Source organism: Aphis gossypii, unplaced genomic scaffold (genome assembly GCF_020184175.1).
Source record: "Aphis gossypii isolate Hap1 unplaced genomic scaffold, ASM2018417v2 Contig00298, whole genome shotgun sequence".
In the NCBI taxonomy this organism is placed as follows: domain Eukaryota; kingdom Metazoa; phylum Arthropoda; class Insecta; order Hemiptera; family Aphididae; genus Aphis; species Aphis gossypii.
In genome coordinates this window covers 58,593-84,893 of record NW_026083057.1, presented here as the reverse complement: position 1 = coordinate 84,893, position 26,301 = coordinate 58,593, and the positions used below count along the sequence as shown (strand labels likewise).

The 26,301-nt window shown below is 36.0% G+C and overlaps 3 protein-coding genes and 1 long non-coding RNA gene across 4 annotated transcripts; 2 read left to right on the top strand and 2 right to left on the bottom strand.

The window, feature by feature from the left end:
* Nucleotides 1–1,213: 1,213 nt before the first annotated feature.
* Nucleotides 1,214–2,173, bottom strand: LOC126553668 (uncharacterized). Its single transcript, XM_050208809.1, has 4 exons — nt 2,116–2,173; nt 1,414–1,672; nt 1,320–1,343; nt 1,214–1,240 (listed from the first exon to the last, which is right to left on the bottom strand). Exons 1-4 carry the CDS (start codon nt 2,171–2,173, stop codon nt 1,222–1,224), a joined length of 360 nt encoding a protein of 119 aa, XP_050064766.1. The 3' UTR covers nt 1,214–1,221.
* LOC126553669 (uncharacterized) lies at nt 1,664–2,000 on the bottom strand. Its single transcript, XR_007606567.1, has 3 exons — nt 1,928–2,000; nt 1,827–1,868; nt 1,664–1,718 (listed from the first exon to the last, which is right to left on the bottom strand). It is a non-coding gene; the product is annotated as an uncharacterized LOC126553669 (long non-coding RNA).
* A 902-nt stretch (nt 2,174–3,075) lies between the features above and the next one.
* On the top strand, nt 3,076–7,387 carry LOC114130955 (uncharacterized). Its single transcript, XM_050208810.1, has 5 exons — nt 3,076–3,197; nt 3,278–3,455; nt 4,188–4,427; nt 4,503–5,095; nt 5,953–7,387. Exons 1-5 carry the CDS (start codon nt 3,112–3,114, stop codon nt 7,385–7,387), a joined length of 2,532 nt encoding a protein of 843 aa, XP_050064767.1. The 5' UTR covers nt 3,076–3,111.
* Nucleotides 7,388–8,058: 671 nt separating this feature from the next.
* On the top strand, nt 8,059–10,169 carry LOC114123126 (ATP-dependent DNA helicase pif1-like). Its single transcript, XM_050208808.1, has one exon. The coding sequence runs from the start codon at nt 8,121–8,123 to the stop codon at nt 10,167–10,169; it is 2,049 nt and encodes a 682-aa protein (XP_050064765.1). The 5' UTR covers nt 8,059–8,120.
* Nucleotides 10,170–26,301: the final 16,132 nt, after the last annotated feature.

The following is a 26,301-nucleotide window of genomic DNA, read 5'->3' as shown; positions in this document are numbered from 1 at the left end:
AAATTGATATGTCTCATAATATAAAAGCCCCTGAAAGAGTTGAGTACAGGTACAGTTAGGTAAGTCAAAGTTGTAATTGCAAATATTCTTAATCATACCTAAGAGTTTCTGTAGGAAATGTTTATGACACTTTTCTTATAGTATTTTATTATGCATGTCCTTTAAATTGACTACCTATGATGTAATGTGTAATACGTTTTAATGTATACTGTAACAATTTCTCTGACCAAATTATATATATTATTATTTCCTATATTAAATATTGTTATATATTGTATTGTACAATTGATACCTATTTGATTTGTTTTAATGTTTTGCCTAATATATTGGACTATGATGTAGTATTATAATATATACGGATATACCTACAACACACTGACACTGTACATATGGATAAGAAACAAGAGTTTATGCAGTGTATAGTTATGATTATGATTATAAGTGTGACATTTCAATACATACACTGGTATGAGGTATACCAATATATATATATATATATATATATATATATACTTACTTATATTACTGTGTGTGTATACTAAAGCAGAATTGTTATGACTGAATATAATATGTTGGATGGACATTGGACATGTTATTATAGTAACTTAATATGGTAAATATGAATTTATTAAATGTATTATGTTATTTATTCTTATTAATATTAAATTCATTTACAAAAATTCTTCTATTTTCATCATTTTTATGTGAAAATGAAATTAAAAAAAAAAAAAATTAAATGTATTATACGCAATAGCTCATTTAATTAACCAATACCTATTACCTATTATACTGCTTAATTTCTTTTTTTTACATTTTAATATTTTATTGCATTATATATTTTAAAATTAATTAATATAATATAATATACTTAAGATTACAATAAGCTGAATAAGCATACATAAATGTTTTAATTATTTAAGCTACTAACCAAAAAATAAAAAATACCTATAACAATACCAACGGTGCCAACACTCAACATAATAATAATGGTACTTAAAATACATGTTTATTATTATTATTAGGTTAACCTATTAGCTGCACAAATACCTGTAATTGTAATGTAAGTAATTTGATCGAACTTATACTTTCCTTTACAAACATGATACATTTAAGTTGCACTTCTACAACTGATACTATTATTTAATTATTAGATACTCATATAATAATATAAATATATACACCAGGAAAACTCTTAAAGAAAAACACATACAAATATATTGATTATATTTTATTATTTATTCTGAAAAAATAAATATAACAAATTTAGAATTTAGAAAAATAATAATAAAAATGCAAACAAAAAAAAAATTATTGCTTACTGTTTGGACATCCTTTTCTCTGTCCTGTAAACAATGTATTTAAATTATATTTTTAACAAATATTAATTAATAATAATAAATAAGTACTACTTACGTCGATGACCATAGCGGCCACACGGTCCGCCACCGCCGAGCTCCGACTTCTCGGTCTGGACCGGGGCCGCCGTTGTGGTGACGGCGCCGGGGATCGCCGCCCGCGAGACGATGCCGCGGATCGCCGCTCGCGTGCCTGTGCTGGTAAGCTGCGGCGCGAGCGACGAACCTCGGACCGCTCGCGAGACGACGCCCCGGACCGTCGTTCGAGTGATCGGGGTGCTTTTTCCCCGCGATCAGTACCGCCCGACCGGCCCTCACTGCCCTTTAGCATCTTCGGGCGGTTAACCCTCTTCTGCTTTTTGCCTGGACAACAAGTATTAAAAATACAGATCTTATTATTAATAATTTAGGAAGATTTGTTGCTTACGTCCAATAATACTAATAATATATATAATTACAAAATATACGTACAATCACGGGCCAAATGGCCCTTTTTGCCACAGCCATAGCATCCTGAAAAATAAAAGTGTATAGGTAACGTTGTAAATGTTCATTATTTTTGATATTCATACTTTTTTGACCGCTTTTTTGGCCATTAAGGTTGTTCACAATTTTTCTTATGTTAATATTAATGTTGAACATTATCTATAACATTTAATAATTTAAATTATTAATTAAGTAAAATGACATATTTCACTTAACCTAAAAACAAACAAAAAATACACACGAAAAGGTTATAATAACTAATACGTGTACTCACTTCGAATGAACAATTCAGATTGAATGGCGTCCGTAAGACAATCGTTATTCCATTGCATATTACGCATTTATGGTTGGTATTATTGGTACTATAAATAACCGCAAGTCTGGTCTATCAGTCTATCCATCAGTGACGATTGACAATTAATATTTAATAATATCCTTTGTAATATTAATTAAATTATATTATGTGCGGTATTTAATATTTGGTAATACTGGTGCCATGTTTTGGCGGAGTGGAGAGCGAAAAGCGTTGAGGACCTGGGTCCGGTGCGCCTGCATCAGGCAACTTTTCTTTGACGTTCATGCAACACGTTTGTTTTTACGTACACAAAAATTTGCACTTTTTTCTGTACTTTTTTTAGTACATATATATAATTTTTTTTTTTTTAACTTCGTTGGACGTTTTACAGACCGGTAAGTACAATTTCTATCATTCATATAAGCTAATTAATTAGCGCATTCGCCCCGAGTATTACAAGGATATGCGTTATAGTCGTTCAATTCAGAATGCAACGCGAATTACTACCAGGCCGTGTTCCCACTAAGTCCGGATGTGATTTCGAGGATGCCGCTTTTTTTTTATTTACAACTTAATGTGTTCTATTATTTTCAAGTTCTTTTCCGGGATCGTCGGTCGATGTGGTCAACGACATTCTCATTACGTTCGTACCTCGCACTTTTTCAACGTGAATATTTGTCGTATTCCTATTTGATTTTTTTTCTCATTTTCTTTATGCGTTTCATTTATGACATTTCGTAAAAATTATTTTCAATGTACATTATGTACCGTTAATATTCAAAGTTTTTCTAAAAATAACACAAAACTATTGGGATTCCCGTGTTAATCTATTATCACCACTGATAACATAGGTACGATATAATTACGCCGAGTGTATAAACTTATGTTTTATACTACCTACCTATACTACTTATATATACATATATTAATTAATACATTTAATTATTAGTTATAACATTTTCGATTATCATTAAAATGTCACTTTTTAGTCACATCACCATGGTGAAAATATGTGTGATCTGTGGTAACGTCAGTGGTCTTGATGGAGTGTCTGTGCACAGGTGACAACTAATAAATAACAATAATGTTTTATTACTACTCTAGCCATACACTGTGAATATTCATAAATTGATTACATTAGGTTTCCACTGAATGACGAGCAGAGACGTCAATGGGTGTTGTTCGCCGAGATCAATGGTTTGTATGCTCAACAGATATTTGTCAACTCAAAACTGTGTTCGAGACATTTTGTCCCTGGTCGTGACTACGCTTTGGGCAGAATTCGTCGCCGTCTATTACCAAGAGTAGTACCATCTTTAGTGAGTTAAATAATTTATTATATATTATTATTATTATATATATATATATATATATGTGTGTGTGTGTGTGTGTGTGTGTTAGCTGTTATTATGAACAGTTCCAATAACACTTTCAATGTTATGCAAGACAACAATAAATTATACATTACACTTTACACTATAATAATATATTATATAAAGTTTATATTTTTATTATATGGTTCTATTATAGTTTTATTATAACAGAATTTTTATTAAATAATAGGATTTTATTTTACATTCAAATAGGTAGTAGGTTTAGCAATTTGATGTATACATAACATCATATATTATGTTATGTTGATAATAATTTTTATTTATCATTCAGTAATTGCACATTTTAATTTTTTTTTAAGTATAATAGTATATTACAATATATTATACTATATTTGAATTATTTTTTAATAAATAGGTAAATGTAAAAGTTATATAATATATTAAAATTAAATGCTGCTATTAAACTATATTCAGTCTTTAGTGTATTTCTCTATGATGTTGAGTTTAAATGTGAAATGGAAAATGTCCCTAATTATATTTGATTATTTTTATACAAGTGTTTTTTTATTTATTTAATGTGTTGCAATTTATTAGATTCCCTAGCGGTGAGATAATTTTATGCAATATGCTTATTATTAATTCATGCTTTTTCACTATACATAACATAAACTTATATTATTGTACGCACATTAAAACTGACCTCCTTTTATGATATAGTTAGTTCAACCGGTCTTGGAGATTGCGGCACTAGGCAACGAACAAGAAGTGGACGTGGCTATCCCTGATGACAACGAGATAGAGGTGGAAATTATTGAAGTCCAAATGGATGAGGTAATGATGGACATAAATGAAGAAGACCCATTGCAACCCGAGGAAGTGGTACAAGGTGACATTGAGTTTGTGGATTTACTGCCTGCTGATATATTTGACTATTTACTACCAGGCGTCGATGAAGAGGTCAGTAAATATCTCATACACTATAATGAATATTGGTTACAGTTTTTTCTTTTACAACTGTCATTTTAATTACAGTTTGTGCCGATTCCACCGGGTGTTCCCAGAGCGCACGTGCCCATGAGAGACCGTCTGGCTGGCATTCAATATGAACTTCCAGAGCGCCATGACATTGGACCATTGGATGCCGTCTGCACGCAATGTGGTGCCCGTCATTTCTCTTGCGAACGTGTAAACAGAAATCATTTTACAACGTGTTGTAATAACGGTCAAATGGCCGTTACAGGAGAGCGTGTGTTGGGTCAACCACCAGAGTTATTAATTCGTTTGTTGATAGATGATTCACAGGTAGCTAAACATTTTCGCAAAGAAATCCGTCGGTACAACAACACACTGGCATTTGCTGCGTTCTCCACTGACCTCAACCCAAGACGTTTGCCAGGTCCGGGACCGAGAGTGTTCACTGGCAGGGTGTACCGCAGAATTAGTAATGACGTTGTCAGGAATGAACTGATGCAACCGAAATACTGCGAGTTATATTTCATTGAATCCGAGTCAGCCAACCAGATTCGTATGGCACAACAACCACGCACAAGCCCATTGTTGGAGAACTTGCTTACAGACTTGGACAGTCTATTACGGCAAATCAATCCATTCGCAGTGGCTTTTGAGTAATATATTAATAATATATATTTAGTTAAATAAACACATATCACATTAATTAATTATTAATATTAATAATTATTGTAGTCATGTGTAGTTAATATTTCATTGAAAACACAACATTCGTGTAAATTGTAGTGTAACATTTTATATATATTTGTAGTTTACATTACCACTCATTAAGAAACCAATTTTTTAAGTTTTAATTTAATTATTTCAAACTATTCCCATATCATATTATGATATCGTAACAAGACTTAATACACTTGTGTAATGTAGTTGATTAATATTTTGTTTATTTTATTTTACTTTTATTATTATATATATACAGTGTGTATTGTACCAAAAAAAAAAACTTTGACTTAATACCTCTATACTTATTTTCACTTTTAATTTTTTTATTATACCAAGTAATATATTTTTTTAACAAAATTTACCATTCAACAATGATACATAACATAATTAATACTGTGCTGTACTGTTGTTCAGGTTACACTTCCATATGGTTAACTATAATAAGTGTTATTGAGTTATTTTTCATGCAAGTGATACATCATATGGCTTTGAGTGACTTTACCTTACAATACTTACAATTTTTAATATTGCATCCACAATTCTAATAAGAATATTTAGCGAAAATACCGAAAATTCAAGTGTATGATTGAACAAATTTCATAAAACATGATGTACACTATAAACTAACCTTATCTATATACACCATACATACAATACAACCAAGCATACAGATAATAACTATAATTATATTATTAATTATTTACATGAAAATGTTCATATATATACTGTACACATATTACGTGAATATATATACAAGATACACACATGCTTTAATATTATTTTGTTACAGAAACATGCGACAAGTATGGCAGAGGGAACAAGATGCTGCTGCTGCCAATCCCATGTTACAACCGAGAAGGGTGACCATGCACATAATTGCCGACCCAAACAATGATCCACGGCGATACAATCAACCAGCTGCTCATGTGAACGAGGTAGCTGTCGTCTTTGTTGGTGAAGATGGTCAACCACCAGGGAACCTAGATCTGGTTATCTATGACTCCAACCCGGTTAACCCAAATCACCGGATGCAAAGCATATCAGCAGGTTCGTCTCATGCGGATCCAATGTTGTATCCACTGTTCTTCCCGTACGGAGAAACCGGATGGCATTACAACTTACTACAAGAGGGCAACCGCCGAAACACGGTTCGGGTTCGTAACACCATCAGAGAGTTTGTATGTTACCGTCTGGCCATTAGATACACTGGAAACAATAGCAATGGGAATGAAGGTAATACATTTAGTTTATTGCATGCAGGTGGTTTTTTATTGCAGCAGTTTGTGTGTGATCAATACGTCCGTATGGAAGCGAACAATCTGCGCTACACTCGAGACAATCAGAGAGCGCTTTTTGCTGATGCATATCGGGGCCTTGTGGACCACATAAACCAACAGCTCCACGTTGACGAAATCAACCCTGTAGGCCGCAGGACGATTCTACCATCGACGTTTGTAGGTGGTCCTCGGTACATGAAACAATGTTACCACGACGCAATGGCTATTGTGCGTAAGTATGGAAAACCTGACCTATTCATAACGTTTACATGTAACCCCAAGTGGCCAGAAATAGTAGACAACATTCCATGTTGGTTGAAGGCAAACGACAGGCCCGATTTGGTGGCGAGGGTGTTCCATGCGAAACTAAAGGAGCTAATGCATGACATAACGGTCAATAGAGTGTTTGGTAACATAGCTGCTTATGTGTATACAGTTGAGTTTCAGAAACGTGGTCTACCACACGCACACATACTAATAATCTTGCACGAGGATAGCAAGTTGCTTACTGCTGACGACGTCGACAACGTTGTGTGTGCCTACTTGCCTGAACCGGCAACCGAAAGACGACTATTTGACAGAGTGAAATCGCACATGGTTCACGGACCGTGTGGACAACTCAACCGCAACAGTCCGTGTATGTTGGACAACAGTTGTTCAAAGAAGTATCCCAAAGAATACAGTGAAGAGACTCTGTACATTTCTGATAATGGTTACCCGACTTACCGCAGACCGAACAATGGACTTGTGGCAAACGTCAGAGGTCACCCTGTCGGCAATGAGTTTGTTGTCCCGTACAACCCGTACTTGCTGGTTAAGTATGACGCACACATAAACGTTGAGGTGTGCTGTACTGTGAAGAGCGTAATGTATTTGTATAAATATGTATACAAGGGCCATGACGCGGCTACCTTGGAAATTCGGAATGGAGACGAAATAGATAAGTAAGTGAATTAAACTTAAAGTTTAACTAATTATTATAATTTTAACTTAATTTGTTCTCTATTGTTTTTTTACTATTTTACAAATACTTATTTACTTAATAGTATATTACATTATATGCTATATGAATACATAGCATAATTATTATATCATTTAACGGTAATATTACTGTTCAATCTTATTTGTTATTGTTATTATGTCATTATGTATTATATCTGTTATTTTTTTGGGGTAATTTCTATTTAGATTATCCAATAAAAATATCTAATATTCTACTTCAATACAATACACTTAGAACAGTCTACTAAACATATTGTAAAGATGTATCAATCTTCCCAGTAACGTTAACTTCGTTATTATTATTTATACAACAATGTATATTATATAGTATAATATATTATTATGATTAGCAATTTCTAATTTAATTTAATTTAATTTAATTAGATATTAATATAATTAAATAAACCAAGAAAAACAATTGTCAACTACAATAACATTGCATATGGCATACCAGTATCACATATTACTTAACTACTACTACACTTTAAACTTATTATTATATGTATAAGATTTCATATAATATAAATTGTATAATGATATATGTTGTTGTTGCCTAACACTTTTTTTTTTTAATATAATATATTTATTTTTTGATATAATATATATTATTGATTTCAGTTACATAAACTCGCGGTACGTCAGTCCGCCAGAAGCTGTTTGGAGGTTGTTTTCGTATGAAATGCATAACAAAAGTCATACCATCGTTAGACTTCCCGTCCACCTGGAAAACTATCACAACGTGTACTTTGAACCCGGACAGGTATTAGAGCGAGTACAAAACGCCGCCCTGGCTCGAACTAAACTCACGGCTTTCTTTGCGCTCAACGCCATCGATGTCGAGGCTAGACAATACCTGTACCACGAGATACCGGTACACTACACTTGGAACGTGACACGCAGATCATGGGCGCGACGGCAAAGACAGATGACGTACGAGACGTTGGCTCGAATGTACGTCGTCAACCCACTTGATCGAGATCGTTTTCATTTGAGATTGCTACTTCTGCACAAGAGAGGTTCACAGTCTTTCCGCGATATGAGGACAGTAGACGGGGTGGTGCATCCAACCTATGCGGCTGCAGCCGTCGCAATGGGACTTTTGGAAGACGACCGAGCTTTGCGGGTTTGCATGGCAGAATCGGCAACATTGGACACTCCAGTTCAGCTTCGTTACCTATTTGTGACGATACTGTTGTTTTGCGAGACCGCAAACCCGCTGGCGTTGTACCAAGTCAGCGAAGCTCACATGATGGAGGACTTTAATCAGCGATTGCTAGACGCTGAGCGCGCTAGAGCGGCGTGTCTCAACGCCATCGCGCAGTTACTTCGGGTTCACGGGAAATCGCTCTCGGACTACAGTTTACCTCTATTGGACGTCGCATTGCTAGAAGAAGACCCTAACGATGACATTCTGTGTGCAATAGACGCGGCGGTACGCTGGACTGTACAATTGGACGGCTTGAACGACGAACAACGGACAGTGTTCGATCGTGTGATGGCGGCCACAAACGACAACAGAAACTGCTCAAAAATGTTCTACGTCGACGGACCCGGAGGATCAGGTAAAACGACGTTATACGGATGCCTCATATGGTCTCTTCGCAACCAAGGGCGATCCGTGTTGTCCGTGGCATTTACAGGAATTGCAGCATCGCTGATGGACGGCGGCATGACGGTGCACTCTACGTTCGGGTTGCCGTTCGGTACACTGACTGACGATTCAACGTCGACCATCACCATGCAGTCGTTGCGTGCTCAGAGGATACGTGACGCGGCACTCATCGTCTGGGATGAAGCGCCAATGTCACCGGGACTACAACTCAAGGTGGTCAATAGATTGCTCAAGGACATCATGGGATCGGAATTACCGTTTGGTGGGAAACCGGTCCTGTTCGCCGGCGACTTCAGACAGATACTGCCTGTCGTGCGCAGAGGGACAAGGAGTGACATTGTAAGGTCGTCGATTAAATATAACTCTCTGTGGCGCGACATGGAACAGTTCAGTCTGACGCGAAACATGCGTGCCGACAACGATGTGGACTTTGCTACTTGGTTGCTACAGCTCGGGAGCGGCCAGTTGCCAGCGGTCGACGGTGTTCGGGACAGCGTCGAAATCCCCCAAGAAATGGTATGTGACATCGCTAATTTGATTGATTTTGTTTTCCCGCAGCAAATGTCGTTGGCAAACATCGACGAGTTTGCTCGGAAAATAATTTTATGTCCCAGGAACGACGATTGTAGAAAGGTCAATCGCACGGTGTTACAACGCATCGATGGAGCTCAACGGAGCTACACGGCCATAGACACTGTTGTGGTCGATGACCCTGACGAAGTGGCCAATTATCCGACAGAGTTCCTCAACACTCTGGAACCGGACGGACTGCCGCCGTACAACTTAACGCTAAAGGTGGGTTCGATTGTCATGTTGCTTAGGAACCTAGATTCTAAGAGACGCCTTTGCAACGGTACGAGATTGGTTGTCACTGAATTACGACGATACAACTTCAAGGCGAAGATGTTGTCTGGTGGTGCACAGGACGAAATAATCATACCTGCGATACCACTCACGTCGTGTGGCGAAGATGACCTGCCCATCATAATGCGAAGAGTACAGTTCCCCGTACGTTTGTCGTTTGCGATGACCATTAACAAGTCCAGGGACAAACGTTTGATAGAGTTGGATTGCTTCTGCCTTCACCGGTATTCACGCACGGACAACTGTACGTAGCCTTTTCACGAGTGAGGAACTCACAATCCATAAGAGTTGGTATGTGTGGTGATGGTCATGGTAGATTCGTCACTAAGAACATTGTATACAGAGAGGTCCTGCAAACAACTGCATAATGAAGCCTACAAGAACTTAATCGTTAACATCTGACCTGTGTTATCAAAGGGATCTATGTGATCCAAGTGGTCTGTGTGATCAAAGGGATCTGTGTGATCCAAGTGGTCTGTGTGACCCAACAGTTTATGGGCAGTCATGAGTGTGACTCGCGGAGAGAAAGTTTGACAACCTCCACGTGGTTCTCTCTGGATGCGAATTCGCTTTGTAGTGAATTCGTAACTAATGTCAAACATGTACTTAAACTTGCTTCAAACACATGAGTTGGTAAAATATTTAGAATATTATATCATACCAAATGTATGTTATTGTTTGTATTTATATTGTTTCAGAAACATAAGGAGTAATGATTCGTGTTGGAAACTCTTATATCAATGCAAATGTGAACATAATCAATAATAATAAAACTATCATTCTACTAATTTGCAACTAAAGTAAAAACTGTTAACCATAACAATTTGCTACACGGCATGTATAGCATTTTATTTGTGTATTCCATTAATTTTTTTTATTTCATCAATAATCTACTTATGTTGGGCATGCATTTAAATTTACACATTTAATTTGTATTTATATTGTTTGTCAATGTCCTTAACAAACATAATTAAGTAATGATTGATATTGTTTAATTGAACAAACATTTTAATTGTTATAATACAACATAAGCATTGTAGTTACTGATTTGTAACCAAATCAGACACTGTTGACCATAACAATTGTATAACACACACCATGTACAGCGTTTTATGTATGTAATATTTTCATTGATTACTTACATTGTAATAATAATTATAATACACATTGTACTGTATGTTTTTTTTTTATGTCTCATGTTCAAAATATATATCAAATATATCATAAAAATATACAATATTCTTAATTATTTACCATTACAAACAATTAAAAAGAATAAACTCCAATACTTAAACGTATTATTGCAAAGTTTTATTTATATACAATAATATATATTTATTGTTTGTTAATATTATACTTTACTATAGTGTCCTTTAAAATACTTTATATTCCTTTAATTAATTTGATTTTCAAATACATGTACAATATATGATGTGGTCGATTAATTTTTAATATAATATATATGTGTTTAAGAACTAACATCACACTTTCACAGGTATAGATTTACACTGGTTGAGGACGGATAGCTAGACACTCAATTGCAATTTTCGAATTCATTTGTTTTTTGTTTTACAAACACAAAAGAACCGGGCAAGCAACCGAACACCGTATTACACTGGTTGAGGAGTAATAGTATAGATTTACACTGGTTGAGGACGGATAGCTAGACACTCAATTGCAATTTTTCGTATTCATTTGTTTTTTGTTTTACAAACACAAAAGAACCGGGCAAGCAACCGAACACCGTATTACACTGGTTGAGGAGAAATAGACAATCACAATTACCATTTTTTGTATTTTTATATTATGTATATGTAATATATTATATATTATTATATAATTACACATTTCAAAAACAGCCGGGCTATTATGTCGAGATAAACTTTTACACCGAGAGCGATAACAATGATAATACTATCAGTTAGGTATATTAACTATAGGTAATAACTTATAAACACAACGATCGACTTAAGTACTTTTTAACACCTGATTACCATTTCCGACTGAATTCCCCGTAAAACGATTTTCACTCGAACCCATCTAAGGTTAGGTTAGGACTCCCTCGGCTCCTTCCAAACCACCGGAGGTTAGGTTAACTAAAATAGTGACTACTAGACTTTTTACAATATTTTCTTTACAGTCCCGTCTTCGATCTAGGATACCCACTTAGACCGAATATCACTTAGACCGAATTTCACTTAGACCGAATTTCACAGCAGAGCGAGGCACATGATTGTACTATTATAGTATACGATTATTTTTATTTTAGTATTAATATTTACGTATAAAACCATAAAAACGAAAAATTTCAAAAATGTTTTATTTGATGCTGATTGTTTTTAAATAAACTGAGGAAAGCTAAGTTATTTAAGCTGTAAATTTAACTAGTTAAATTCATAAGTTGATTAGAAAATTAACTAATTAGTTAATTCCCATCTTTGGATATAAATGAAATTTAATAATGGACAATTTAAAATGTGTTTTGTCATTGTAGAATGTAGATCCACCTTTTTTTATTTTTTTTTGGACAAGTCCTTCAAACGATTTTCGTAAGAAACATTTAAACATTTGGTAAAAAAAAAAGAGTTTATAAAGTAGGTGATATTAATTAGTATAACAACCAAAAGATAATTTGATAACAAAAGGTGATGGCGCTGAGGTAACGTACACTCGACTGACAGCATACGAATAAATTAAAAATATATGCCTGCACAGTCGTCGAAAATCGGTTACTTATTCAAATAGCCCGCCTCGGCCACCAACTTAGAAGCAACCCCTAGCGGACCTTAAAGGCAATTAGCATTTAATATTTTAGGAACCAATTATTATTTTCCGTATTTTTACGTTCCGGTATTTTACGTTCCGCACTATAACATTCCGACATATTACAGTCAGTGGCGTCATTTCAGGTTTTGAAAGGGGGGGGGGGGGCAAAAGTTTTGACCGGCCCATGATTAAAAAAAAACCGCTAGCTAACAATTACATTTTTATCTTAATACAAACAGCCTTCTTACATAGTTATATTTATATACATACAAGTTGGTTATCTGAGATAACTGTGGTTACTCTGAAGACTTGTGAAGACGGCAATACGTAGTGTGCCAAATACACTACGTGTACAGAGTGTTTCAAGGGGGTGGAATTTTTGATCCGCCGTAGCGCATTCAATAACTTTAGTACAGCGTCCGCGCAAGTCCCAAACGGATCGTGGGTCCTAGCGGAACATCATACTAAAAGCGACCTCCCCCCCACCCATTTTTGGCGAATTTTGAGTTAAGCATAACTCCCTGGGGATTCGACTTACAGAGCCCGTTCCAACGGCAACCATTTTGCCTTGGATCCCTCTAGAAAGTCCCTCCATAGTCGGTGGGTCTAAAATCCCTTCCAAGGGATCTCAGCTCCCTGTGAAGGGATTTTGACGAAAATTGGTGGACGTCCTCTGGGGCCCCTCAGGACTGCCCCCACCGAGTTTCGTCCAATTCGGAGGGACTTGGGAAAAGGGATTTTCCCCCCTTTGGGGCTGCGCGAGTTTTTGGACCCTAGGATTGAAGTACTGGTGTCTACCGACTTATTAGCCTTACCCAGGTGTCTCTGAGTCGTTTGGTGTCCTGTCGACACGGTCCACTAGCAGAGGGTAAGCGGAACTGATACCTTCTGATTCGTCAAGCCAGAGCGCGTGGTAGCAACAAAGGGGGCAAGGGTCGTCGGACCTCCCCCTTGCCATGGACTCTACGTCCGAGGGTGGACGCGTCGCCACCTCCGCTGGTACGTCTGAGTCAGGATCGGATGGTAACCAATCTTCGAGTATGGGCGAGCAAGGCTCCATATACCTGCCGGTGAAGGCGCTGGGGAATCAGCTTCTAGCGCAAGATGCGGCTTTCAAAACTCTGATCAACAAAGTAGGGTTGCTTGAATGTGTCATCGAAAAAACAAGGTCAGAACAGATTAAAAGTGCAGTCCATGACCTGCTGTCGGTATTACAGACACTCAGGGATAGACGTGATCAGGTTACTAGGTCATATAATGTGGTGGTTGATATTGTAAAGGAGGAAGAGGCGGCTAAGTCGGTTAGGCAGGCTGCTGAGCCACCTGCAATCGCCAGGAAGGATGTGGAGACTCAATCACCGTGCTGGTGGGATGTGCCACATCCTCCGGTCGTCGTTGAGGAGGCGGTGGCTCCCGTTCCAGGCCAATCATGGAGGAAGGTCGTTAAGACAAGGAAGACAAGAAATCAGACTGCAAGCGCGCTCTTAGAAGCCACTAAGACTGGTCAAGTGGCCAAGGAGCATACCAAGCAGCAACCAAGGGTCAGGTCTCGCCCGTCGGCAATCCTAGTAAACGTAAAAGCCGAGGATTTTCCCGAGCTTGCAAAAAAGATTCGCGGTGGTGTGAACAAAGAGATCATTGGTGATTAGCCTTAGAAGTAGGTACGGTGGATCACAAATGGCCCTGGTATCCCTACCCCTTGTGGCATCCCGTGGACTGTTAAGCACGGGCCGTCTGAGGGTCGGCATGGTGAGCTGTATGGTGCGGCTGGCTGATACCAAGGTCAGATGCTTCCGCTGAATCGCTTTTGGACACACGTCAAAGTCGTGCGACTGCTCAGATAGGACCAAGTGCTGCAGACGTTGCGGCGAGGCTGGTCACAATTCGGCCAGTTGCGGTGCCCCTGCTTTGGCTGCGAGTGCCTTTGCCAAGGTCCTAGATGCGGCTAATACTATGTCATCATGATGGGTACGAATCCCAGAAACCCTTCGTGCGCAGTTCTCTCAGGCGAGACTTGTGTCATACAGATAAACCTCAACCACTGTTGGGCCGCACAACAGCTGCTGCTACAAACAATGGCAGAACATAACTCCACCATTGCAGTAATTAGCGACTACCTCAAGCCAATGGGAGACGGTGAGCGCTGGATTAACAGTGTCGACGGCAAGGTTGCGATATATGTCACGGGCAACCCGCGCCCGCTCATAACTGATCATGGTGCTGGTCTTGGTTTTGTCTGGGCGAAGGTTGATAACGCCATATACTACAGTTGCTACTGCAGCCCAAACTGTACCCTCGCGGAATTTGACTCCTTTCTGGATGGTCTCGAGACGTCAATTCGCCTACAAACTAACCATCAGGCGATCCTCATCGTGGCTGGTGACTTCAACGCTCACTCAGCCAACTGGGGGTCGGCCACAGATGATGCAAGGGGCTCGTTGCTCTCTGACTTGGCTTCCCCCTTGAACTTGGCAGTGTGCAACAGAGGCTCTTCACCGACGTATGTGCGAGCAAACGCAGCGTCGATCATCGACATAACTTTAGTGAGGCCCTTACCTAGCAAGCATCCTCTGGTTACGAATTGGGCGGTGTTAGATCACGTGTACTCGGGCAGTGACCATAACTATATTTCGTATGCCGTGGGGGTCCCTAAACCTAAATCCTCTGTGTACGGTACATCAAGGGTTCTGGCTCCGGGTTGGTCGACCAAGAAGCTAAACCCGGCGGTGGTGAACCTTCATTGGGACCTGGTAGGCGTTAATTTTATACTTCCAGCAAGTGCTCCAGCAGACCACCACGCCGATTGTCTCAACGATTTTCTCACTAAGACGTGCGATGCAGCGATGCCACCCAGAGCCATACTGCCGGGCAAACGTACGGTCTACTGGTGGAACAATGAGATCGCGGAACACCGCAAGACCGCCATTGTTGCCTGCAGGACCTATCAGCGGGCCGGTCGCAGTTCGCCTGCGTCTCCTTGCGAGCTGGAGCGTGAATCGTATAATAGAGCGAAACGGGACCTCAAACACGCGATTCGGAGGTCGCAGGTAAAAAGCTGGCAAGAATTGTGCACCTCCGTGGATAAGGATTCATGGGGCATCCCTTACAAACTGGTATCGAAAAGACTAGGACGGCGCGCTCCGGATTTGGATAGCGACTCAGTCGTCGGTTTGGCCCGTGGACTGTTTCCCGCACCACCACACACGGACTGGGCTCGCATCCCATATGTCCCTCAACAGCCGACCGTCGTGATGTCGCTCGACGTTGCCCCTCTGGTGCCGCCTATAACTGCGCAGGAGGTAGACAGTGCTGTCGCCAGACTGCCGTTGGGGAAGGCACCGGGTCCGGACCTTGTGCCTAATGAAATCATTAGACTGGCCTTCGGTAAATCTCCGGACCATTTCATTAAATGCTACAACGCGTGCCTCTCTAACGGAGTTTTCCCGGCAAGGTGGAAGCGTGCAAAATTGGTGCTACTTTACAAGGGGCAGGGGAAAGCACGCGACCTTCCTTCAAGCTACAGACCGCTCAGCTTACTGAACGGAGCTGGCAAATTATTCGAGAGGGTGCTGCTTAATAGGCTGGAAGCTCACATTAGTAAGGTTGGTGTGTTGAGCGACGCTCAGTACGGGTTTAGACGGTTGAGATCAACCATGGGTGCCATTGAAGATGTACTCAGTATAGCGCAAGCGGCCAAACGGGGTCCAGTCCAGAAAAGGGATCTGTGCGTGTTGATCTCCCTCGACGTCCGGAATGCATTTAACTCAGCCCCCTGGAAACTCATTGACGAGGCGTTACAGAGGTCTGCCGTCCCACACTATCTGGCGAAAGTCAAGAGGTCATACATGGAAGATAGAAACCTCATTCTCAACGAGGATACGAGCATTCCCGTGACATGTGGCGTCCCGCAAGGATCTGTCCTGGGGCCCACGTTATGGAATCTGTTTTATGATGGGATCTTGAGCCTTCCTGTGCGCAAGAGCGTACGGCTGATAGCATTCGCGGACGATGTGGCTGTTATGGCGGTCGCGCACAATGCCGAACTTGTTGAGCAATTGGTAAACCCCACCTTGGCAGATATTGCCAAATGGATGACTACCAACGGGCTCTGCCTCGCGCCTGAGAAATCTGAATGTGTCGTACTAACGAACAAGAACTCTTTCCGCGCCCCCGAGCTGTTCGTGCAGGGATGCCAGATTCCGGTTATGCGTGCTATCAGATAGCTAGGCGTCCACCTGGACACGCGGCTATCCTTTGGTCAGCACATTACGACGATTATCGACGGAGCGAAGAAGGCTGCCGCGGCACTGGGTAGGCTGATGCCAAACGTGGGCGGGCCTAGGCAGTGCAAGCGGAGGCTACTTATGAGCGTGGTAAGCAGCCGCCTTCTGTATGGGGCGCAGGGAAGGGGCTGATGAGGTTCAGCAAGTACAGAGGTACAAGCACAAGCTACTGCAGGCTCAGAGGTGTGCTGCCCTGAGGGTAGCCAGGTGCTATCGCACGGTCTCGGACATGGTAGCTCTGGTTTTGGCGGGAATACCACCGGCCTTTCTTGAGGCTGCAGGCAGGAAGCGCATCACTACGGCGAGTAATTCCGGGTTGGTGTGCGCTTACTATTCCGACACGTGTCATGGTCATAGTAGCATCCGCATTACCCTTGACAAGAGGCATGGTCATACTAACTTAGCCTTGTAATCTCGTAGATATCTTATTGATATCTCATAGCACATAACAACGCATCATTTGATACTGAATACTCTATCCAATTGTACTTTTCATAGAATTTACAAGAAAACCTTCGATCATTGATGGCAGGAAATATCATTTCAGGCTGTACTAGTTTATCACTTTTAGTCAATGATATGTCTTTGGGATTTTCAGGTCCTTGTATAGTACGCGTGACGAAAACGTGCGGAAGACCGCCCCGCGCCCAGTGGCCATTTCTCGTTAGTGATATCCAAACTGTTCCAAAATGTATAGTACCTGTCAAACCAGTGGCACGCACTTGTAGTAGAGATCAAATATTGAGGCCCACTGGTTTTTAGAAAAATCGACAAATGGCGCGCTGCGGTCATCCGCACGTTTTCGTGACGCTTACAATAGAATACTTGAAGGTAATTGAACCTTTGTATACAAAAATAAAAATAAAACCATAAATTATGATTCATTGTAAGAATAGTATTTAGCCTTAACAATGAATTGAAGTAAACTATACATTTTAATTTATAAATACTATATACATTATAATTAAAGGGTTAAAACTTAATTAATAAATACTATATACATTACAATTAAGGGGTTAGGATGTTTATGATTTTGCAAAATTTTTTAGGTTGTTCAATAGCTTCCATTTTTAAATAGAAATGTGTTTCATGATATCTATATTCTATATTTAAAATATCAAAATTATATTTTGCATTTATAATATAATTTCATATTTTACCATTTTTTATTGATAAGTGCACAATTTGTGTATTTTCTGTTTTAAAGCACACATTTAACAGTTTTTGATGCAAAAACACCGTAATTATATATTTTATTAATCAAATCTGAAATAAGTTTGATTATCTGTATTTTTAAAATTATCACTTATTTATTGTTAAGAATTCAATATGGTTTTACAGAGTAAAGGTACAATCCTTAAATAAAAATTTATTAGTACCAAATATACGAAGATTTATAACAGAACATTTAAAACAGATAATTAATAATTATTCAATGAAACTCTTTTTTAAATTTAATTTTATATAGTAAATAAGAAAATTAAAAAATGTAATAGACAATAGTTAATATAACAAGCACATATAAATAGTACCGACCCAATTTGTTTATATTCTATTGATAATTAGATTCGGCCCGGCGCTATCTTTTGCGAGGCCTGTGCAAAACGTATTTAATTTATTTAACCAATAAGGTAATAACTATAGTAATCTATAGTCAAAATCTATTATCTATTATCAAAAATAATGTCCCAAATAAAACAATTTTTCTAAGTAAATTTAATTTATTTAAGCTCTTCCAAAATGTTGACCATAGTTACACCTATGATATTCATTGGATTTAATAATACATTAGCGAAGTATGTAGCGAATATCAATTTTCAACTGTTTAATGATTACTTTTAAACGTATTACATTTGTCAACTTACATATTATATACAAACAACTTAAAAAATATTTATTGAGGTATACAAAGGTTCTGTAATTTTATCAAAAGTTATTATATTACTATAAATTTAAAAATGTAGAAATTATTCGTTAGATATTATCTATTACATATATTAATATAATAATAATAAATTTAAACAAAAAAAATGAAATTAATATTGAATATTTAAAATTTTTTCCTTGAATTTTTGGACGCAAACAATTCTATTACTTTTTTAAAATCTAATGTATCTGCTGTTTGGTGTTCTATTGCAATCGTAGCCAATTCAGTCAATAGTTTTTGAGATATGGTGTTTCTGAGGTAATTTTTGATTATTTTGAGCTTTGAGAAACTCCTTTCTGCCGATGCTGAAGTTATTGGTATGGTTAACAAAATTCGGAGTGAAATTACTATGTTAGGAAAAGCACTAATAGCACCAGGCGTTGTTTTTAAAAATCTGAGTGCTCCTATAGGTGCAGAATCTTCTTTCATTGTATGACGAAAAATTAGTAATTTTTCATACAATTCAGAAGCAACTATATCATATAAATTTCCATCACTTAAATAATTTTGTAAATCTAAACAATTCTTCATTAGGTCGTCATTAGTTATTTTTGAAAGTTCACCAATATTGTATAAAAACTGAAATTGTTGTTATAAATTTGAAATTGATTAAATCGTTCACTAAATGAAGATATAGCTCCATCGGCAATTACATTAAAATAAAATGTTCGAAAATTGTTTTCTGGGTCATCATTTATATCATCAGAACCTCCATAGTCAAATTGTTTTTTTGTCTTTCTAAGACTCTTCTTTTTAAATGTTTTGTCAATATTCAAGATATCTGCTATTTCATTAGCTTTAATTTTTGAAGATTCAAAACCATTCTCTCGAAATGATTTTAAAAATTCTAGAAGACCATTCAAAAGGTTACTACATTTGTCCAAATGAATATTAATATTCTGTAAAGTTTTGCTGACAGTATTTACTTCGACTAATATTTCATACCAAATTATCAAACTAAGAATAAATTCATAACATTCTAGTTCATTTGTAACTAAAGACTGAGCTTCGCTTTTCGTTTTTGGATCTGAAGTATTATCAGCCACTTCTCCTAATGCGGTAATAAGTTCAGGTACTTGGTAACGTATAGCTTTGATACTGTTGACTTTACATTCCCATCTAGTTTCTGAAAGGGGTTTTAGAGTTAAAAATGTACAATGTTTTTTAAAAATATTCCAGCGTTTTGTAGAAGATGCAAATAAACAATATATTTTTTGTATAGTGCCAAAAAAACCAACTTCTACGGTGGAACTCTTTGCTATATCACCCAACAACAAATTTAAATTATGGCACGCACATGGTGAAAAAAATGCTCTAGGATTTTTTGCTATAATTCTTGATTGAACCCCTTTGTACTGTCCTATCATATTGGCACCATTATCGTACGCTTGTCCCCGACAATCTTTTAGATCGATACCAATACTATTTAATTTGTTTAATAAAATATTTGTCAAATTATATCCAGTTGTGGAATGAACATTAATAAATTCAATAAAATATTTTTTGATGCAATGTATTATAGACATACTTTTGTTTCCCATATCTAAAATACGAATAATTATAGAAAGTTGCTCTTATATACTAACATCTGGTGTACAGTCCATTATTATAGAAAAGTATTTGGCTTCTTTGATATTTTCTACAATCTGTTGACGAATTTGTTGCGTTATGAGTTCAATGAGTTCATCTTGTATTTGGTGACTTATATAATGATCATGAGTTTCACTATTTTTTATCCGACGAACATGTTTTTGAATAACTGGATCAAATTTCGCCATCATCTCTATGAGGCCTAAAAATTTACCATTATGTTCTGTGTAAATTCATCAGAGGATCCCCGAAATGCATCACCATGTTTTGCCAAATAAAAAAAATGCTGATGAAATTCGTTTAAGTACATCTTTCCGATATTGCTTTTCTTTATCTATTTCCTTTAAATGTAAATCATCAATAGTTTCGATTGTAATAATTCGTGTCTGTAACTCGTTTCAAGATAGAATTGTTTGTTTATGAGAAGAAGAATTTTCGTGTTGTTCCAATTTTAATGCTATATGTTTCCAATCTGAAATGCCATTGTTAGCTAAACTACCAGGATTTGGAATTTTTAATTGTTAACTAAAAAGTTTGCAACAATAACAATAAACTCGATCAAGTGATTTTGAGTACAGCAGCCAATATCTTGCTATTTTTTCACCATTTTTCATTATTCTATAAAACAACTTATTACTAAATTTCCTATTTTGTTCATTTTTTGGATAATTTCCGTAAAATTCGATTTTTTCAGATTTACTAAGAACAATTTCAACTCGCATATCATGGGTTAATAACTCTGGCCACTGTGCTGGATCTCTAAATTCAATTCTAGCTTTTTTGGTTTCATTCACTATTTTATTATTAATTGTTAAATCACTATATTTTTCAACTACCTCAATACTATTTTGTGTAACAAATTCTTTGGAACAACAAGGTTATTCTATATCACTGCCCAACATTAACTCATCTTCATATTTTTCAGTTTCATTTTGGACTTCAACTACTCTCTCCGGAATATTTAAAGAAAAAACAAATTTGTTTAACGCTCCATGTTGCTTTTCTAGATTTTTCTCAAGCTTTAGTTTTTTTATTCGTTTTTGGTGGCCTGAATCAAATTTACGATACTTATCTCGCTGCCGACTATTCATGTTATTTTATTAGTTTTTTCCGTTTTATAATAATGAATTAAAAAATAAAAATTATATAATATATATTGACAAATTACGATATTTTTACACAATGCACAGATCAAGATATTTTGTGTGTAGGTAGTAGGTACTGGTACACACTCAGAAAGTACCTATTTGAAATCATTAAACTGAGTATTTGACTATAGTCTATAAATGATATTCAATTATCAATATTTCAATATTAAAACAATTATTACCTGTAGAAATAAATTGTAATTTTCAAACTCTTCAAACAGCTTGGGCGACAGACAAAAAACAATTGAAAATGTTCGGCTTGTCGCTATTCGTTAACATAAAAGTCCTCATAATAGATATATTTAATGGTTTATATAAAGCAGTTATTGACGTTATTGTCATAATCTTTGTATAGACGGCACATTATGTAATCTGCAGACACAGTTACGACTCACGATATGACAGTTACTCGCGATAGCAGGTAATGACTAATTACATTTAAGAAATGCGATAATCTTTCTAAGAATCTAGGTCTTCCATACCGATCGACGTTGGTGTATACTAATATAATATAATATTATATTGTTGTTTTGTTTTATTACAAGATTTCCATACAAAATATTTTTCAATGTACATTTTAAGTGTGAGGCCCTGGACAAATGCCCCATTTTGCCCCCCCCCCCATAATGCCGGCCCTGATTAGATTTGTCTCTATACATATTCTTACATTTTTAATGCATAAACATCTGAACCCTAATTTAATAAATAAGTATATACTATAATATACCTATAATGGTTATAACCAAAAATTATATTGTAAAATAAAACATGATTTATAATAAGAATAATAAAAAAATTATATCACATCTAATGATTACATAAAATATTTTTTGTGCATGTTTAAGATTTATTCACAATATTATCAACGACATTTTCTTGTTTTTCCTTTTCATGAAGTATATGAATATGAATACTATTTGAAACATTTGAATGCAGTTCAACCTGAGCTGATATTAACTCCTCTTCAGCCTCATCCTTAAGTATACTTTATGATCAGTGATTTGTCTTATTAAATATAACATAATAAACAAATTATTTTTTTAACATTTACATACAGGGTTAGGATCATCAACTAAATATTCTTGATGATCTTCATCTGGCTGCACTTGGCTATTAGGTTGTGTAAACTTACTACCCTATAAAAAACATTCCAGATTTTGTTATGTATTGTTTACATTATAAATTAATTATTCTCTATAAGTTATAATAATATCAATAAGATTGGACAATATGTCCAATTGTCCTATTATAATTTATTAATATTACCTGAGGTTCAATTGGTTCAAGTTTTGAAGATTTTTTTGTTATAGCATTAAACATGTTAGAAATGTTTTGAGAACAATTATGAGCAACTTGTTCCAGTTTTATTTTCTTCCTCTTCCTAGCCTTGACTGTACTACCAAGAGATTTCTTCATTTTCAGTCAAAATCTTATTAGGTTGTAAAAAGTAATGCGGAAATATATAAATTATAAAATTGAAACTTGAAAGGAACGTCAAGCGTGAATGGCTAGTCGAACAGTGAACCAATAAACAATAAACAAGGAAGGTTCTTATTACTCTAATAAATACCCACTTTGATAACATAAAATAATTATTTTCAATCCTATTTTTAAACTTATAACAATGAGTTGTCAACAAGCCCGGACCGGACGAACACAAGCCGGTCACGCATTTTAAATTAATCAGAAATCTGGGTTTTTATGTTGAATAATATTATATACTTATTACTCATTAGTTATTCGATAACATTTTAATTAATAATTTCACAATAATATTAATAAATATACATTTTATACGAGCAGCGGCCCACAGGGAAGGAGGGAAACCCGGTATCCCGCTTGTCCAGTCCATAACTGCACATAAAGAATACAGATGTCAGATACCTTATAATTATTTACCTAATTAGTACGAACCACGAATCATGGTTATATTTTATTTAGCAATGACATGAATGTCATGAATCATGTTTGCGGGCTTGCGGCCCAAAACTAGCACCATATACCCGGCCCGGGCCGGCCGAGTCGACCGACCCGTTAGTAGGCCGCTGAAGACCCCCCCCCCAATGACGCCGCTGATTACAGTCAGTGGTTTTACGGTCCGAGATATTGCAGTCCGAAATTGTATGTTCAGTCACTTTACGGTCCATGGTATTACGGTCCGGAATCTTACGTTCCGCGACAATACAGTCCAAGATATTATGATACGAGGTTTTACATTCCGTGATTAAACATTCCAAAATATTACGCTCCGCAAATTTAATTTCCGCAAAGTTACGTTCCGTTGAATTATTTTCCGCACTATTATAGCCCCCCGTCATCGCTTACAAGTATAAATACGTATATATTATACTTATATCAGTGGCGTAATGATATAAGTATAATATATACGTATTTATACTTGTAAGCGATGACGACCCCTAGCGGACCTTAGGGGAGGGGCTGAGGAGGCTGAAATTTTAAGAAAATTGAAAAATTATTTTAAAGGTCTATATGAAAAACGCTACAAAAGTCTTAAATTGTATTTTACTGATTTTAAATTATCATAGCTTTTTTTTTTTTTTTTTTATATATTAATAATACTTCGGTATCTGCATGTATTTATGTATGAAGGATCTAGGTAAAACACCGCTGTGAAAAAATTTATAGCCTCCCCCGAAGAAAATTCCTGGCTACGCCACTGACTATATACTTATATATACCTATAGTTGTATACAGCTATTAGTAGACTATTTGAAAAAGTAACGGATTTTCGACGGCTGTGAAGTGTGCAATCATAAAACGGGAGCTGTATATTTCTAATTTTTTTTTATGTTGTCAATCGAGTGTAAGTTACCACATCTTCGCCCACATTTGTCATCATGTTATCTGTTGATTGTTTTGTTATATCAATAAATAATACTATAGTGACAAGACACATTTTAAATTATCTATTAGGTATTAAGTTTTATTCCGTATCCGATAGAGAATAAACAATAAACATGTTCAGAAAGATGGCGATAATATAAATTGTGGAGATTTGTAATACACAATGTACTCACCGTGACTTAAATATAGTATATTTAAGCCATAATATAATTATAAATACATTTTTACGTAAAATAAAAATAGTCTCCTATTTTAAATAACAATATTTTTATACAGCTAAGTAAATTTTATATATTATGGAATTTTATTTATTTTAAAAATAATTGTGTCTGAAACTGTTAAGTGTTGACCTTTAAAATCAAAAATTTTTTTTGTATTTTTGCACTATTGTAATATCTACTATATAGGTATCTAGTATTCTAGTGTATCAAAAATTTACACTGTATGAAATTTTAGTTAACTGAATCACACAATATAAGATCTGTTTGCGTACTGAGGTGATATGCGTCCCGACTATTTTTTTATTATACCTAATTTTCCTACCTTATTTACCAATCTTAACGTACAACACTAGTAATCGGATAGTAGGTCTTCTAAAAGCATATTTGAATTCGACATAAAGTTTATTCAAAAATAACTTTTCCGTAATTTTGAAATTTAACTATTAAATCTTTCAAAATTAAGTGTTAGATTCTGAGCAGAACAATAAAATATAGATATTAATTTTAAAATAATACTTGTTTTTCTCGTATAGATTAAAGGCGCACACAATTTATATTTTAAACTTGGGTGGTAAGGTTTGGTTTACATAAAATTTGTCCATCCATCCGTATTTCATCTGTAATTTTTTACTTTAGCTTATTTTTCTCATAACTTGAAAATTCTAAAAGTGTTCTAAGTTTCTCACTAATTCTCAAAAAATATTCAATACGGATAACTTAACGTGAAGTTAATGCACGTACATAATATGATGTATATTTTATTGCATTATTATAAAAATTTAATGTTCTTAATCAATATTCATAAATCACGTTTATTAAATAAAAACCGTTTGCAATTTTATCATTTTAAATCAATTTTTTCAATTGTATTAACCTAACTAGAAATGTACAATAGGTGTAGATACATATCACATACATTACAGAAACGCTGTTCACTAAGTATGAATGTGAAATGTGAATAGTCTAAACCAGTAGTTGTCAACCTTTTTGGGTCCAAAGCTCCTTTTGATTTTAAAATAAAATATACGGCTCCCATACGAACATTTAAAATAAACAAATTTATATTATTTATAATAATTTTAATCTAACTTTATTTAATGATAAACATGTAATTAGGTATTAATAATAGGAAACATTTTGTCATAATGGACACCATATCCATAGCAGCTGGTAAAATTAGATTTTCTGCGATAGTATGAGATTTTTTACTCTTTGCTATTCGCCAAGCTACTTTATAGGTAGAAAGTAGTGCTTTAGAAGGAATTGTAGCTTGTTTTGAAAAAATATGTTTTTGTTGAGCCATAGCTTTTAATTTTGATACGAAATAATCACGTGGTTTGTTCACCAAATTTCCATGAACTGTCTTGAAATGGAATTTAATTTTATTTGGAAGCATACTTTCTACAGCCATTACTTTCAAGCAAACAACACACTGGGGATGTTCTACGTTTGCAACAACAGAGCTAGTAAATCCGAAATTCAAATAACTATCATCATACTTTCTAATTTTTTGTTTCTTTTCAATATTTGAAATCACTTCTGGACAATCACGTTTTCTACTAGAATTCAAAAACTTATCCATAG

What these genes read in the sequence shown, in the direction of transcription:
- LOC126553668 (XM_050208809.1), bottom strand. Translation starts at nt 2,173, where the DNA reads ATGCAATGGAATAACGATTGTCTTACGGACGCCATTCAATCTGAATTG. An exon ending in ATCTGAATTGTTCATTCGAA is followed by an intron (nt 1,673 to 2,115) that starts GTGAGTACACGT and finishes GCTAAAGGGCAG; the next exon opens with TGAGGGCCGGTCGGGCGGTA. An exon ending in TGGCCGCTATGGTCATCGAC is followed by an intron (nt 1,344 to 1,413) that starts GTAAGTAGTACT and finishes CATTGTTTACAG; the next exon opens with GACAGAGAAAAGGATGTCCA.
- LOC114130955 (XM_050208810.1), top strand. Translation starts at nt 3,112, where the DNA reads ATGTCACTTTTTAGTCACATCACCATGGTGAAAATATGTGTGATCTGT. An exon ending in CAAGAGTAGTACCATCTTTA is followed by an intron (nt 3,456 to 4,187) that starts GTGAGTTAAATA and finishes TTTATGATATAG; the next exon opens with TTAGTTCAACCGGTCTTGGA. An exon ending in TACCAGGCGTCGATGAAGAG is followed by an intron (nt 4,428 to 4,502) that starts GTCAGTAAATAT and finishes TTTTAATTACAG; the next exon opens with TTTGTGCCGATTCCACCGGG.
- LOC114123126 (XM_050208808.1), top strand. Translation starts at nt 8,121, where the DNA reads ATGCATAACAAAAGTCATACCATCGTTAGACTTCCCGTCCACCTGGAA.